General features: G+C 46.9%; 1 protein-coding gene across 1 annotated transcript in view; it reads left to right on the forward strand.

Annotated features, from left to right (window-relative positions):
- The first annotated feature begins 6,670 nt into the window (after positions 1-6,670).
- Positions 6,671-16,916, forward strand: part of C4H8orf82 (chromosome 4 C8orf82 homolog) — a 47,273-nt gene continuing 37,027 nt past the window's right edge. The window contains exons 1-2 of the mRNA XM_063450222.1: positions 6,671-6,905; positions 13,132-13,180. Of these exons, the coding sequence (XP_063306292.1) occupies positions 6,732-6,905; positions 13,132-13,180 (223 nt within the window). The 5' untranslated portion in view covers positions 6,671-6,731. The remainder of the gene's footprint in view (positions 6,906-13,131; positions 13,181-16,916) is intronic.

Raw genomic sequence — 16,916 nt, forward strand, 5'->3', positions numbered from 1 at the left:
GTGGCAGTAAGGGTGGCAGGAGGCGCCGTGTTCCGTCTGCCTGTTGCCCGGGTTCATTTGGACTGGGGAGCGGGAGCTGGACATGTGAATGTGGGGGTTATGAAGGACTTGCCTGCCGATGTTTTGCTGGGAAATGATTTGGCCCCTTTGATTTCCGCCTATGCTACTATGGGACCTGGCGAAGCCAACCCAGTGACTACCCGTGCTCAGACCCGTGCTGCTGGAACCGGCCCACCTGCTGCTGAGACCCAGGTAAGGACCGATTCCCCGACTGACACCCCAGGGCCGACGTTAGCTAGTTGGGATTCCCCGGAGGAGTTCGGGAGGGAAACCCAGACAGACCCATCTCTCCAGAGGTATAGAGGCAGAGCAGACACTGGAGAGGAGGGAGCAGAGGGGGAGCGGTATGAGTGGGTAGGGGACAGGTTATATCGGATCCCTAAGCCATCCCAGAAAAGTGTTGCCCCTCCGCCGAATCGACAGCTGGTAGTGCCCGCGAAATACCGGCGAGAGATTCTGCGGATAGGGCATGATGTCCCGCTAGCCGGACATCTAGGGTCCCGCCGCACAGGCCATAGGATTATGCAGAATTTCTTTTGGCCAGGAATTAACCAGGCTGTGCGGATATATTGTAGCACGTGTGACACTTGTCAACGGGTAGGGAAGCGGGGGGACCACCCAAAAGGTAGGCTTATGTCGATGCCTATTATTGGGGAGCCCTTTGCCCGCATAGCCGTTGATATTGTGGGTCCACTGGCCAGGGCTAGTCCATCTGGTAAGAAATACATTCTCACCGTGGTGGACTATGCCACTCGCTATCCAGAGGCAGTGGCGCTGTCTAACATAGAGGCAGAGACAGTTGCTGATGCCCTGGTTAGGATTTTTACCAGGGTCGGGTTCCCTCAAGAGATTCTCTCTGACCAGGGAACCCAATTTACCGCTGTGCTCACCCAGCAGCTGTGGAGGGTATGCGGCATTAAACCGATACTTAGTTCCCCATACCATCCACAGACTAACGGTCTCTGCGAGCGATTTAATGGCACCCTCAAACAGATGCTGAGGACCTTTTCTGACACTTGCCGAGACTGGGAGCGATTCCTGCCTCATCTGTTGTTTGCCTACAGAGAGGTGCCCCAGGAATCTACTGGGTTCTCCCCCTTTGAGCTGCTTTATGGGAGAAGGGTCCGCGGACCTCTAGATCTCATTAGAGGCCACTGGGAGGGGGAGACAGAGCAGGAAGGTACCCCCATAGTACCGTATGTTCTGGAACTTCGGGACCGCATGGAGAAACTGTCTCTGATGGCAAGGGAGAATCTCCGGGTGGCCCAGGGGAGACAGAAGGAATGGTATGATCGGGGTGCCCGACAGCGAGTATTCCAGGTTGGGCAGAAGGTACTAGTGCTCAAACCTGTGAAGGCGAACAAGATGCAGGCATCTTGGCAGGGCCCGTATAAAGTATTAGCCCAGGTGTGCGATACTACGTACCTTATAGCCAGCTGTTCAGATGACAGGATCCAGCGATCCTTTCATGTGAACATGCTAAAGGAATATCAGGAACGACCGGAGGATATAGCCGCAGTGTGTGCCCCCGCTGCAGACGATACCGAAAGCTTACCCCTACCCGACCTATTAGCCAGAGGTGCCCAGACGGATCTGACTGAGCTCGTACAGCTAGGGGACAGGTTAAGCCCCACGGAGAAGGAACAGGCGAAACAGCTTCTGTGGGAGAAGCAGGCGACGTTCTCCCAAGAACCCGGCTACACTACCCTAGCTGTACATAAGGTAGAGACCCCTGGACAGAACCCCTTACGACAGCCCCCTTACCGTATCCCTGAAGCAGTCCGAGAAGGAATGCGGAAGGAGATAGAGGAGATGACCCAGCTTGGGGTCATCGAGCACTCCGATAGCCCTTGGGCCTCCCCTGTAGTCCTGGTGCCTAAGAAAGATGGGACCACCCGGTTCTGTGTGGACTACAGGAGGCTCAACGAGCGGACCACCACTGACGCCTACCCGATGCCACGGGTAGACGAGTTATTAGACCGCATTGCCAGGGGACGCTACCTGACCACCATAGACCTGTGTAAGGGTTACTGGCAGATTCCCCTGGCCAAGGACGCCATCCCCAAGTCGGCCTTCGTCACCCCCTTTGGCTTATACCAATTTAAGGTTATGCCATTTGGGATGAAGAACGCCCCAGCTACCTTCCAACGAATGGTGGATAGGCTCCTTGATGGCTTCCAGGACTTTGCTTGTGCATACCTGGATGATATTGCGATCTACAGTGAGTCCTGGGAGGAACACCTGGTACACATAGGGGTAGTACTGGATAAAATTCGGGCCGCTGGCCTGACGTTAAAGCCAGAAAAGTGTCATCTAGGTATGGCTGAGGTACAATACTTGGGTCACAGGGTAGGGTGTGGGAGCCAGAGACCAGAGCCGGCCAAGATAGAGGCAGTAGCGAACTGGCCCACACCTATAACCAAGACCCAAGTATTGGCCTTCCTAGGGACTGCAGGGTATTACAGACGCTTTGTCCCCGACTATAGCTCGATAGCTAAACCCCTGACAGACCTGACTAAGAAGAACCTCCCTAAGCAGGTCCTGTGGTCTCCAGCTTGTGAAGCTGCGTTTCAAGCACTTAAGCAGGCCCTCATGAATGCCCCTGTCCTGGCTGCCCCACTTCCTAACAAACGTTTTCTCGTCCATACAGATGCTTCCATGTATGGACTGGGGGCTGTGCTAAGCCAGGTCGGGGAAGATGGAGGAGAACACCCTGTCGCATACCTCAGTCGAAAGCTGTTACCCCGGGAAGTGAGTTATGCGGCAGTAGAGAAAGAGTGTTTGGCCCTGGTCTGGGCATTGAAGAAATTGAGCCCCTATTTGTATGGACAGGAATTTTCCCTTATCACGGACCACAATCCCCTTGTTTGGCTTAACCGGGTCTCGGGAGACAATGGTAGACTGCTGCGGTGGAGTTTAGCATTACAGCCATATAACTTCACCATCAGTTACCGACCCGGTAAGCAGAATGGGAATGCAGATGGGTTATCCCGGCAAACCGACGTCCTTGCTACTTCCTAGTCCGGTCATCCCCACGTTGACCCGCTAAAGGGCCAAGCCGGGTCTGCCGGAGTGTTCCACAAGGGGGGAGCCGTGTGACGAACCCTACTGCATAGACCTGTATTGCGGGTTCATCTGTTTCCATGGGATTCGTGGATTTCCTGTCCGTACGCTATTGGTTTTTCGTTTCCTAAAGTACCGAATAAAACTACCGAACATCGGCCACCCAGGAGAGGAGTGTGCGGCTCATTAACACCTTGACCACAAATTAGAACGCTGTGGTTAACCGCAAACACCTCTCCATTCCATTTCATACGGGTGGTCGTCGTTCGTATGCCGACCACGAGGCGGCGGCCATTTTGGACACGAGGCGAATCAGCGGTGTTCGGTGCAAAACCCATGGATCTAAAAACGGACTCTTTATCTACCGAACACCGCTGGAGACGGCCGTCCCTCCTTCTATTCCCTTGGAGGCATACGAACCCTGTTCCGTTCGGGGGTTTTCTTCATCCGTATGGACTTGCCCAGATAGCCGGCCCATGGAGTCCTTCGTACACCGAAAGACTTATGAGAGACTTTGACTCCATGGCGATTGGACTGTGTACTTCGGATCTGAGCGCTATTCGGCAGGAATATGCCTTCAGATTCAGGCTATCTGGGGATACGTTGCACGAACACTATATCTTCGGTATTTCGGATTTTATGTATTTTATTGCATTTTGTATGTTTGTGTTTAAAATGGCGATGGTTCCTATCCTCGGAGTTAATTAGATTTCTCCCTAATTATCTCCGGGATAGGAAGAAATGTCTTATGGGTAAAATGGGGAGGGCTTGTGTTATGGCCACTGCGATTGGCTACTGTTAAATATATTTTACAGTCTTCCACCAGGTCCCCTAGGGGAGTGTCTACCTGGTGGAGACCTGCATAAATACTGGGCAGGTAGCCCCCATTAAACACATTCTGCTTGACCTTCAAAACGGAGCTTTGTCTCGTTTGTGGAGGGATTGACTATTGGGACAGCGTTTTCGTTTATTTCTAGCTGTGGAAGGATTTCGGATGGATTGCTGATCGGGAGAGACCGTGTTCGTATGCTCCGGTCGGGAGTCTTATGATCGGTTATGCTGGAACTGCATTTCTGGAGAAAGGGGATTATCGGCTAAACGGCGGCTTCACTCTCCAGGCGGCGAGTGTCGTAACAGTGAATAATAACCCAGTATCAGTGAGTTATAATAACCCAGTATCAGTGAGTAATAACCCAGTATCAGTGAATAATAACCCAGTATCAGTGAATAATAACCCAGTATCAGTGAGTAATAACCCAGTATCAGTGAGTTATAATAACCCAGTATCAGTGAGTAATAATAACCCAGTATCAGTGAGTAATAATAACCCAGTATCAGTGAGTAATAATAACCCAGTATCAGTGAGTAATAATAACCCAGTATCAGTGAGTTATAATAACCCAGTATCAGTGAGTAATAATAACCCAGTATCAGTGAGTAATAATAACCCAGTATCAGTGAATAATAACCCAGTATCAGTGAGTAATAACCCAGTATCAGTGAGTTATAATAACCCAGTATCAGTGAGTAATAATAACCCAGTATCAGTGAGTAATAATAACCCAGTATCAGTGAGTAATAATAACCCAGTATCAGTGAGTAATAATAACCCAGTATCAGTGAATAATAACCCAGTATCAGTGAGTAATAAGCCAGTATCAGTGAGTAATAATAACCCAGTATCAGTGAATAATAACCCAGTATCAGTGAATAATAACCCAGTATCAGTGAGTGATAATAATCCAGTATCAGTGAATAATAACCCAGTATCAGTGAATAATAACCCAGTATCAGTGAGTTATAATAACCCAGTATCAGTGAGTAATAACCCAGTATCAGTGAATAATAACCCAGTATCAGTGAGTAATAACCCAGTATCAGTGAGTTATAATAACCCAGTATCAGTGAGTAATAATAACCCAGTATCAGTGAGTAATAATAACCCAGTATCAGTGAGTAATAATAACCCAGTATCAGTGAGTTATAATAACCCAGTATCAGTGAGTAATAATAACCCAGTATCAGTGAGTAATAATAACCCAGTATCAGTGAATAATAACCCAGTATCAGTGAGTAATAACCCAGTATCAGTGAGTTATAATAACCCAGTATCAGTGAGTAATAATAACCCAGTATCAGTGAGTAATAATAACCCAGTATCAGTGAGTAATAACCCAGTATCAGTGAGTAATAACCCAGTATCAGTGAGTAATAATAACCCAGTATCAGTGAGTAATAATAACCCAGTATCAGTGAGTAATAATAACCCAGTATCAGTGAGTAATAATAACCCAGTATCAGTGAGTTATAATAACCCAGTATCAGTGAGTAATAATAACCCAGTATCAGTGAGTAATAATAACCCAGTATCAGTGAATAATAACCCAGTATCAGTGAGTAATAACCCAGTATCAGTGAGTAATAATAACCCAGTATCAGTGAGTAATAATAACCCAGTATCAGTGAGTAATAACCCAGTATCAGTGTGTAATAATAACCCAGTATCAGTGAGTAATAATAACCCAGTATCAGTGAGTAATAAGCCAGTATCAGTGAATAATAACCCAGTATCAGTGAGTAATAAGCCAGTATCAGTGAATAATAACCCAGTATCAGTGAGTAATAATAAGCCAGTATCAGTGAGTAATAACCCAGTATCAGTGAGTTATAATACGCCAGTATCAGTGAGTTATAATAACCCAGTATCAGTGAGTAATAACCCAGTATCAGTGAGTAATAACCCAGTATCAGTGAGTAATAATAAGCCAGTATCAGTGAGTAATAACCCAGTATCAGTGAGTAATAATAACCCAGTATCAGTGAGTAATAACCCAGTATCAGTGAGTAATAATAACCCAGTATCAGTGAGTGATAATAACCCAGTATCAGTGAGTAATAATAACCCAGTATCAGTGAATAATAACCCAGTATCAGTGAGTAATAACCCAGTATCAGTGAGTAATAACCCAGTATCAGTGAGTAATAACCCAGTATCAGTGAGTAATAATAACCCAGTATCAGTGAATAATAATAACCCAGTATCAGTGAGTAATAACCCAGTATCAGTGAGTAATAATAACCCAGTATCAGTGAATAATAATAACCCAGTATCAGTGAGTAATAACCCAGTATCAGTGAGTAATAACCCAGTATCAGTGAGTAATAATAACCCAGTATCAGTGAATAATAATAACCCAGTATCAGTGAGTAATAATAACCCAGTATCAGTGAGTTATAATAACCCAGTATCAGTGAGTAATAACCCAGTATCAGTGAGTTATAATAACCCAGTATCAGTGAGTAATAACCCAGTATCAGTGAGTTATAATAACCCAGTATCAGTGAGTAATAATAACCCAGTATCAGTGAGTTATAATAACCCAGTATCAGTGAGTAATAATAACCCAGTATCAGTGAATAATAATAACCCAGTATCAGTGAAGCAGTCCCCCTCCCGCTGAGCTGGTTGCAGTAACTCGGGCTGCCGGCAGGGGGAGCGCTAACTCAGACTCCGGAACTGATCTCCGCGCCGCCTGTTTCTCTCCGAACTCCAGGAAGTGACGGACCCGCTGTTTCCATAGTAACCGTGCGGCCTATCACGGCGTAGAATGGCCTGTCCCGCGCTCCTGCTGGGCTCCCAGGGGCCCCTGCTCTGTTTCCGGGCTCTCCGCGGCTTCCTGTCCCCGAGGCTCCTCCCCCGGAGAGCCCTGACCTACCGGCAGGGACAGAGCCCCGAGCCCCGGCTCCGAGAGTACTTCTATTATATCGACCACCAGGGCCAGGTGAGCCGGCAGCATGGGCCCCCGGGGGCCGCACCTGGCTCAGCATAATAATAATAATACACGGTGCGACCTGTCTGCGGGCAGAGCATCAAACGGGCTGCCTCACTAAGAAGGAACCCCCCCTATACAGCAACCAGGGACCCCCCTATACAGCAACCAGGGACCCCCCTATACAGCAACCAGGGACCCCCCTATACAGCAACCAGGGACCCCCCCTATACAGCAACCAGGGACCCCCCTATACAGCAACCAGGGACCCCCCCTATACAGCAACCTGGGACCCCCCTATACAGCAACCAGGGACCCCCCTATACAGCAACCAGGGACCCCCCTATACAGCAACCAGGGACCCCCCCCTATACAGCAACCAGGGACCCCCCCTATACAGCAACCAGGGACCCCCCTATACAGCAACCAGGGACCCCCCCCTATACAGCAACCAGGGACCCCCCTATACAGCAACCAGGGACCCCCCTATACAGCAACCAGGGACCCCCCTATAAAGCAACCAGGGACCCCCCTATACAGCAACCAGGGACCCCCCCTATACAGCAACCAGGGACCCCCCCTATACAGCAACCAGGGACCCCCCCTATACAGCAACCAGGGACCCCCCCTATACAGCAACCAGGGACCCCCCCTATACAGCAACCAGGGACCCCCTATACAGCAACCAGGGACCCCCCAACTACAGCAACCAGGGACCCCCCAACTACAGCAACCAGGGACTCCCCAACACAGTCCTCCAGCCCCCCCTGACAGTCCAGGATCTAGGGATAACCCATTTGTGTCTAAGGTGTTTGTAGAAAAGAAAAAAAAACACTTTAGACACAACCAGGTAATCCCTAAATCCTGGACTGGTAGGGGATACCTGAGGACTGAGTAGAAACTGAAAGGAATATTAACCGTAGGATAGGTCACATGATATTCCCCCAGCCAAGACGAATAAAGCCAGGGTAATCACCTAACCATATCCGCTAGTTACGAGAGAAAGGTCACCAGGTCATACTCATATAAAGGGGGTAACCCTAATAATTAACAGTTAGAAAGTAGAGGAACAGAATCCCAGACATCCACTCCCAACAGAGGGGGTGTATGAGAAAGAGTACGACCTAAAATAGTAAAGTGGCAAAACCAAAAAAAATGAAAAACCTTTATAAAAACGTAAACATAGTGCCACTATATCTAACCTGGGGTCCTAAATAGGAAAGACCGTGTCTGAATGCTGGGTAGAGGACATATGGGAGGCACACTGGTTAGATATCCTGCTAATATACAGGTACTATCAAAGGGTAGATGGGGGACACAAGGGAATTGTCTGCATATCACTCAGAAGCAATGAAACCGCTCATCCAGCAGTAATTGTACATAAAAAGCAGAGTATACAAAGAGCCGAATTACTAAAATACCAATATTGGTAGAAAATCAATAATAGGTAACCATCATACCCCACAAAAAAACTGTCCCTAATACCTCGGCACCGCACTGGGCTAGTGCCTACCTAAACCATAGACCCTGCTGAGATAACTCAAAGAAAAGGTGAAGTGCTACCCAACGTGAAAACACCTGTGTCTTGAGTGTATAACAGAGCTCCACAGCAATAAGACTCCCAGTAATGTGTCTGAGCGTATAACAGAGCTCCACGGTAATAATACTCCCAGTAATGTGTCTGAGTGTATAACAGAGCTCCACAGTAATAATACTCCCAGTAATGTGTCTGTGTGTATAACAGAGCTCCACAGCAATAATACTCCCAGTAATGTGTCTGAGTGTATAACAGAGCTCCACAGCAATAATACTCCCAGTAATGTGTCTGAGTGTATAACAGAGCTCCACAGCAATAATACTCCCAGTAATGTGTCTGTGTGTATAACAGAGCTCCACAGCAATAATACTCCCAGTAATGTGTCTGAGTGTATAACAGAGCTCCACAGCAATAATACTCCCAGTAATGTGTCTGAGTGTATAACAGAGCTCCACAGCAATAATACTCCCAGTAATGTGTCTGAGTGTATAACAGAGCTCCGCAGCAATAATACTCCCAGTAATGTGGCTGAGTGTATAACAGAGCTCCACGGTAATAATACTCCCAGTAATGTGTCTGTGTATAACAGAGCTCCACAGCAATAATACTCCCAGTAATGTGTCTGAGTGTATAACAGAGCTCCACAGCAATAATACTCCCAGTAATGTGGCTGAGTGTATAACAGAGCTCCACAGCAATAATACTCCCAGTAATGTGTCTGAGTGTATAACAGAGCTCCACAGCAATAATACTCCCAGTAATGTGTCTGAGTGTATAACAGAGCTCCATAGCAATAATACTCCCAGTAATGTGTCTGTGTATAATAGAGCTCCACAGCAATAATACTCCCAGTAATGTGTCTGAGTGTATAACAGAGCTCCACGGTAATAATACTCCCAGTAATGTGTCTGAGTGTATAACAGAGCTCCACAGCAATAATACTCCCAGTAATGTGTCTGAGTGTATAACAGAGCTCCACAGCAATAATACTCCCAGTAATGTGGCTGAGTGTATAACAGAACCCCACAGCAATAATACTCCCAGTAATGTGTCTGAGTGTATAACAGAGCTCCACAGCAATAATACTCCCAGTAATGTGTCTGTGTATAACAGAGCTCCACAGCAATAATACTCCCAGTAATGTGTCTGAGCGTATAACAGAGCTCCACAGCAATAATACTCCCAGTAATGTGTCTGAGTGTATAACAGAGCTCCACAGTAATAATACTCCCAGTAAAGTGTCTGAGTGTATAACAGAGCTCCACAGCAATAATACTCCCAGTAATGTGTCTGAGTGTATAACAGAGCTCCACAGCAATAATACTCCCAGTAATGTGTCTGAGTGTATAACAGAGCCCCACAGCAATAATACTCCCAGTAATGTGCCTGAGTGTATCACAGAGCTCCACAGCAATAATACTCTCAGTAATGTGTCTGAGTGTATAACAGAGCCCCACAGAGATAATACTCCCAGTAATGTGTCTGAGTGTATAACAGAGCTCCACAGTAATAATGCTCCCAGTAATGTGTCTGAGTGTATAACAGAGCTCCGCAGCAATACTACTCCCAGTAATGTGTCTGAATGTATAATAGAGCTCCACAGCAATAATACTCCCAGTAATGTGTCTGAATGTATAATAGAGCTCCACATCAATAATACTCCCAGTAATGTGTCCGAGTGTATAACAGAGCTCCACAGCAATAATACTCCCAGTAATGTGTCTGAGTGTATAACAGAGCTCCACAGCAATAATACTCCCAGTAATGTGTCTGAGTGTATAACAGAGCTCCACAGCAATACTACTCCCAGTAATGTGTCTGAATGTATAATAGAGCACCACAGCAATAATACTCCCAGTAATGTGTCTGAATTTATAATAGAGCTCCACAGCAATAATACTCCCAGTAATGTGTCTGAGTGTATAACAGAGCTCCACAGCAATAATACTCCCAGTAATGTGTCTGAGTGTGTAACAGAGCTCCACAGCAATAATACTCCCAGTAATGTGTCTGAGTGTATAACAGAGCTCCACAGCAATAATACTCCCAGTAATGTGTCTGAGTGTATAACAGAGCTCCACAGCAATAATACTCCCAGTAATGTGTCTGAGTGTATAACAGAGCTCCACGGCAATAATACTCCCAGTAATGTGCATTTTCTATCTATGGTTCAAGTAGCCTCCCTGGAATAATTCTGTTCTGCTTTCCATTCATATACTTTGGCTTTAATAGGACAGTATCTCAGTGAAGCTGTCTGGGTGCCATGCCCTGGTAGTTTATAGTAGTTTACATTGCAGGGTTAAAATGCCTCTACCATTTGAATGGCACAGCACAGCATTATGCTGCAGATGTGCTCCAGCCTCCTGTGCTTTGCTATGCGAAGGAGACAAGGCTGGCAATGTTGAGAGCACTGCGGCAAGGGCTAAAATGTACGTTATTCACCTTTCTCCTTCATAACAGGTCACAATAGTGTTAGAATTACATACTATGTCTAATGAAGTTCCTGCAAATCCCCTGTTTCTGCAGTGAGTTGTGCCCAGACTAGGCTGACATTCGGGATGCTCCCCTTATTTCTAAAGGGAGATGAGCATTTCACAGATACAGCGCAGGCTGCTTCACTCTAGGTTGCATTGCTTTTTCTCACCTACAGATACCTGGAAGTTTAGCGGTAGATGCTAAGCTTCTTGCAGTGACATGGGTTTTAGCCGAATGAGTTTTGCAAATCGCTGCAGGTATTAGTAACTTTATTCAGTGAGATAGTGGCATGGGATCTCTTGCAAGTAGCACACACTGATCAGCCACAACATCAAACCCACTGACAGGTGAAGTGGATAACATTGATTATATTATTATAATGGAACCTGTCAATGGGTGAGATTTATTGGGCAGTACATGAACAGTCAGAACATGAATTCCATGAGTTGGAAGTGGGAAAAAATTTAGAAATTGCATGGTGGGAGGCCCCACCATGCAACTTGCAGGACTTAAAAGATCTGCTGCTAATGTCTCGGTGGCTAATACCACAGGACACGTTTCTTGGTGCCAGATACCACAGGGCAAGGAGAAGGGGGACCTACATGATATCAGGCAGGTGGTTTTAATGGTGTGGCTGATCAGTGTATGTTGTTATGGTACTAGGTGTTTGTTTAATAAATTAAGAAGTCACAGCAGAGCCGGGTAACATATTATGGTACAGTTACTCTCTGTTATTTAACAAGTGAGCAGGAACATTTTTCAGACTGACTAACCGAAGGGCTATTGAGGTTTCTCTGAGCCATTGCTTGTCCTCAGAGTTCTCATATTCTCTGTTTTTGTTGCAATGAATGATGACCCCATGCTCACTGTTCCTGGAGAGATATCAGCTACACCATGCTAACGAGGCCCTTAGAAGGCTGAAACCATGGTGTGAGATATCTGTATGTCTCTGCCAGCAGTGTGATAGCCGGGTGTCCACTGACACGATGCGGGCTGTGCTGACAGTAGGTATCAGAGGTTCTAAGAGTTTTAATGAATAGCTCTCACTGCGTTCTGATCCGCTGCCACAACAGGCATTTCTGCAGGCAGGTTTTCAGCAGAACTCTGCTGTGGCAATCTCCGTTGAGGCACAGTTTTATCAGACGTTTAATTTAAATGTATAGCTTAGATTTCAACGTCCCTCCCAAAAAAGGTGGCTGCAACTTCTCTGTCAATCCTGGTCCCCCCATATTTTTCATTTGGAGTGCAATGTATTACCCATTGCTAAGTCAGAGAAAGAGTAGAGAGAGTGTGTCAGGGTGCTAATACTTAATGGGGGGTAACCCCTAGATAGAATATAACTAAGAAATAGAGAGCAAAACACTAGATAGGGAATAGATAGGTCTGAGCAATTCCCCTTCCAAGCTTTAAGAATATTGGAGCACCCCCATATAGACTGGTAAAAATAAAATATAACTTGTAATTTACTTTGGGTTATAATCCATATATACAATTACAAACCGTGAAATAAAAAAGGGAGATATATACTAGAAGGTACTACCCCTGTCAGGTAATAGCACCTATGGCACGGGGATTTTATCAAGGTAAAAAAATAGTCTCAGTCTTCCAGGAAACTCCCGGAACTCCAACTCCCATCACCCAGTGCCAAAGTGGTAGCAAAATCTCCTTCCCCCCTAACGTAAGAAATGTAGCCAAAAATACCTAATAGCTACGTATCATATGATTAGTTAAAATAATATAGCAGGGTGGCTAATCCGGGACAGAAGTGTTAGGTGCAGCATAATCCCTTCCACCCTCTGCTACAAATGTCCCGACGTGCGATTCGCCGAATATCGACTCTTCCAAGGGAGTGTATTACCCATAATAAGCCCTTTCTATGTAATTCACTGTACGTAAAACACGACGTTGTTTTTTTCAGGAAAAGGTATGACTGTAGTGAACGCTTGTGAAATCAGCACAGCCAGTCTCGCAGAACAGTATGAGAGAGTCTAGAAAGGTTACTGAGAACATATAAAGTATGCTCACGTCATGCATAGCTTCCCTGAGAGGACATTAAATCAGGTGTATTTAATAGAATTCGACAAAGACCAGAGCTGGGAGTGCTTGCACTGTACCCCTCCCCCAGGCTGGTTCATGTATAATATGTGCAGTCCATTATATTTTAACTGTACGTTTTAGACAAGCTTCTCTTTAATAAATCTTTATTTTATTTCTTTTTTTTTCCAGCTTTTCTTAGATGATGCGAAAGTAAAGAATTTCATTACCTGTTTCAAAGGTAGGTACACTGCAATTTCAGACATTAGGGCTCTTATGTTAAAGAGGAGTCTGACCACCATGTTGTGGATGATTTGTAAATACCATCTGAGGGTGTTCACTATGATCAATGCTGCCTCCTGCAGAACATGTTTATAGGACAACCATTATCTAATACAAGGCTTTACGCTATCTGCGTTACCCTCCGTTATCTAATACAAGGCTTTACGCTATCTGCGTTACCCTCCGTTATCTGATATACGGGCTGTACGCTATCTGCGTTACCCTCCATTATCTGATATAAGGGCTGTACGCTATCTGCGTTACCCTCCGTTATCTGATATAAGGGCTGTACGCTATCTGCGTTACCCTCCATTATCTGATATACGGGCTGTACGCTATCTGCGTTACCCTCCATTATCTGATATACGGGCTGTACGCTATCTGCGTTACCCTCCATTATCTGATATAAGGGCTGTACGCTATCTGCGTTACCCTCCATTATCTGATATAAGGGCTGTACGCTATCTGCGTTACCCTCCGTTATCTGATATACGGGCTGTACGTTATCTGCGTTACCCTCCGTTATCTGATATACGGGCTGTACGCTATCTGCGTTACCCTCCGTTATCTGATATACGGGCTGTACGCTATCTGCGTTACCCTCCGTTATCTGATATACGGGCTGTACGCTATCTGCGTTACCCTCCGTTATCTGATATACGGGCTGTACGCTATCTGCGTTACCCTCCGTTATCTGATATACGGGCTGTACGCTATCTGCGTTACCCTCCGTTATCTGATATAAGGGCTGTACGCTATCTGCGTTACCCTCCATTATCTGATATAAGGGCTGTACGCTATCTGCGTTACCCTCCGTTATCTGTTATACGGGCTGTACGCTATCTGCGTTACCCTCCGTTATCTGATATACGGGCTGTACGCTATCTGCGTTACCCTCCGTTATCTGATATACGGGCTGTACGCTATCTGCGTTACCCTCCGTTATCTGATATAAGGGCTGTACGCTATCTGCGTTACCTTCCGTTATCTAATACAAGGCTTTACGCTATCTGCATTACCCTCCGTTATCTGATACAAGGGCTGTACGCTATCTGCGTTACCCTCCGTTATCTAATACAAGGCTTTACGCTATCTGCGTTACCCTCCGTTATCTGATATAAGGGCTGTACGCTATCTGCGTTACCTTCCATTATCTAATACAAGGCTGTACGCTATCTGCGTTACCCTCCGTTATCTGATATACGGGCTGTACGCTATCTGCGTTACCCTCCGTTATCTGATATAAGGGCTGTACGCTATCTGCGTTACCCTCCGTTATCTGATATACGGGCTGTACGCTATCTGCGTTACCCTCCGTTATCTTATATAAGGGCTTTGCGCTATCTGCGTTACCCTCCGTTATCTGATATAAAGGCTGTACACTATCTGCGTTACCCTCTGTGGCGAAACCAACTTCGCCACTGTGAACTGGAGAAGCCTGGTTGCCCGCCTGCTGCCTTTGGACTATGGACCAGACTTTATGGGAATGTGATACCCCAGATAGCTATACCATGGAGCCTATTCATATAATGAAAGACTATGGGAAAGACTTTAGCTCCATGGCAATTGTACTGTGTGAATAGGATCTGCGCGCTATTCGGTAGTTTTGTGCGCTCAGATCCCAGCTATCTGGGGATATGTGAAATGTCTGTGTGTTATGGTTAAAAAGTAATTTTCTGTATTTTAAAGTGTTTTATGTCTTTCTGTAACCATGTGGTTAATGGAGTCTGTCTCTGTGCTGGAGATAATTAGATTACTTCTCCAGCACAGAGAAGGCTCTGTAAAAAACAGTCTGAGCTGGGAAGCTAGGGGTTTTAAAAGATACTTTACTAACTTTTGAACCCCTGGTCTGATCCATGCCATTTTTTAATATGTTGTTCCCCTGAATGGATTGATTGTGGATATGTATTTTTATGTGAATGTGATGTATGGTTTTAGAGTTAGGAAAGTTGTGTAAAAGTATATTTTAAACTGTATGCATAATGGGATTATGTGTCACACTAAGGGGAGGGGATGTGTGGGAGGTAACATCTATGTCATTGGTTCTTTTATGCCTCCCCCTGGGTGTGGCCTGTATGTGTGAGTTGGAAATAAAAGCCAGGCTGGATGAGCCAGTCCTCAGTTCCTGTTTAACCCTCAAAATGAAGTGTCATCTCGTTCTTGGGGGGAATTGGATTGTAAGCTGACTGCCAGGAGTGTAAGCGGATTGTATGCTTTTCTTGTTCAGCTGTTCCAGTTCGGAGTGTTATCTTGTATCCAGTTCGGGAGTTTGGTGTTCTGCAGTAGCTGTGCCTGTCTCTCAAAAAGGGGATTATCGCCTAAACGGATTTTATCCTCTTGTAAGTGAAACGGTCCGTTACAATTGGTGGCAAGCGGCGGGATCGTTCCTACAACCAGAAGGACAGCTACAGGTAACACCATCCCCTGGATTTACAAAGTGAGGGCAACGCCAGTACCCGTACAGCGTCACCACCAGCAGTCATGTTCTATCGATATGAAGGCGTAGATTTTGATACTGAGGTACTGAGAAGAATAGCCAAATATGGCCCGAATCCCCGGAAGGAGATTGTTGATGCAGCTGTGCAGCAACTGCTTCAAGAGAACCAGAGGTCACGTGATCTTGAGTACGATTTCATCCTGTTAATGGTGAGACATGGTCAAGGAGATGAGGTAGCCGATATCCTCCTCCAACACAAACCAGAGAAACCCAAAGTAGAGGACTGCATGGAGTGGTACTGGAAAGGCCCCCAGCAGGCAGGTGGAGATGGGACCGAGGTCTCTCTACCGGCCCTACAGGGATGCTGGGCAGTCGGCCCAGATCCCCAGCGGCAGTGTGTGTCCCAGGGAGCAGAAGGTATCGTCCTTCCACCCCAGCGGCAGTGTGTACCCCAGGGAGCTGATGGTGTCGTCCGTCCTCCCCAGCGGCAGTGTGTGTTCCAGGGAGCAGAAGGTATCGTCCTTCCTCCTCAGCGGCAGTGTGTACCCCAGGGAGCGGAAGGTGCCGTCCTTCCTCCCCAGCGGCAGTGTGTACCCCAGGGAGCTGATGGTGTCGTCCGTCCTCCCCAGCGGCAGTGTGTAACCCAGGGAGCCGTAGGTGCCGTCCTTCCTCCCCAGCGGCAGTGTGTACCCCAGGGAGCAGAAGGTGCCGTCCTTCCTCTCCAGCGGCAGTGTGTACCCCAGGGGGCAGAAGGTGCCGTCCTTCCTCCCAAGCGGCAGTGTGTACCCCAGGGAGCTGAAGGTGCCGTCCTTCCTCCCCAGCGGCAGTGTGTCCTGCAGGGAGCAGAGACAGTCAGTCTCGCACCCCAGCAGCAGGACAAGAGAATGAAAGGGGAGACAACTGGTCTCCCTTTCCACCAGCAGAGAGAGTGGCAGGGAGAGGAGCCTGCTAACCCCTCTCCCCAGCGGCAGTTTACCGTCCAGAGAGAGGAGCTTGTTACACCCACTCTCCAGCGGCAGCCTAACCCACCAAGGGGAGATGTTAAGCCCCACATCTGTGCAGATGGGACCGTAGTCTCTGCACTTACAGCACCAGGGGTAGGGACGGTCGGTCCTGTCCCCCAGCCACAGAGCGATATATCCAAAGGGGAGACAGTCGGTCTCCAGCAACCAGGCTCCAACCAGACTACTCCCGTGGTAGTGCTGGCAACAGGACAGAGTACCGCTGGTCTCTGCCCCCTCAGCAACCCACCAAGGCA

Source organism: Pelobates fuscus, chromosome 4 (genome assembly GCF_036172605.1).
Source record: "Pelobates fuscus isolate aPelFus1 chromosome 4, aPelFus1.pri, whole genome shotgun sequence".
In the NCBI taxonomy this organism is placed as follows: domain Eukaryota; kingdom Metazoa; phylum Chordata; class Amphibia; order Anura; family Pelobatidae; genus Pelobates; species Pelobates fuscus.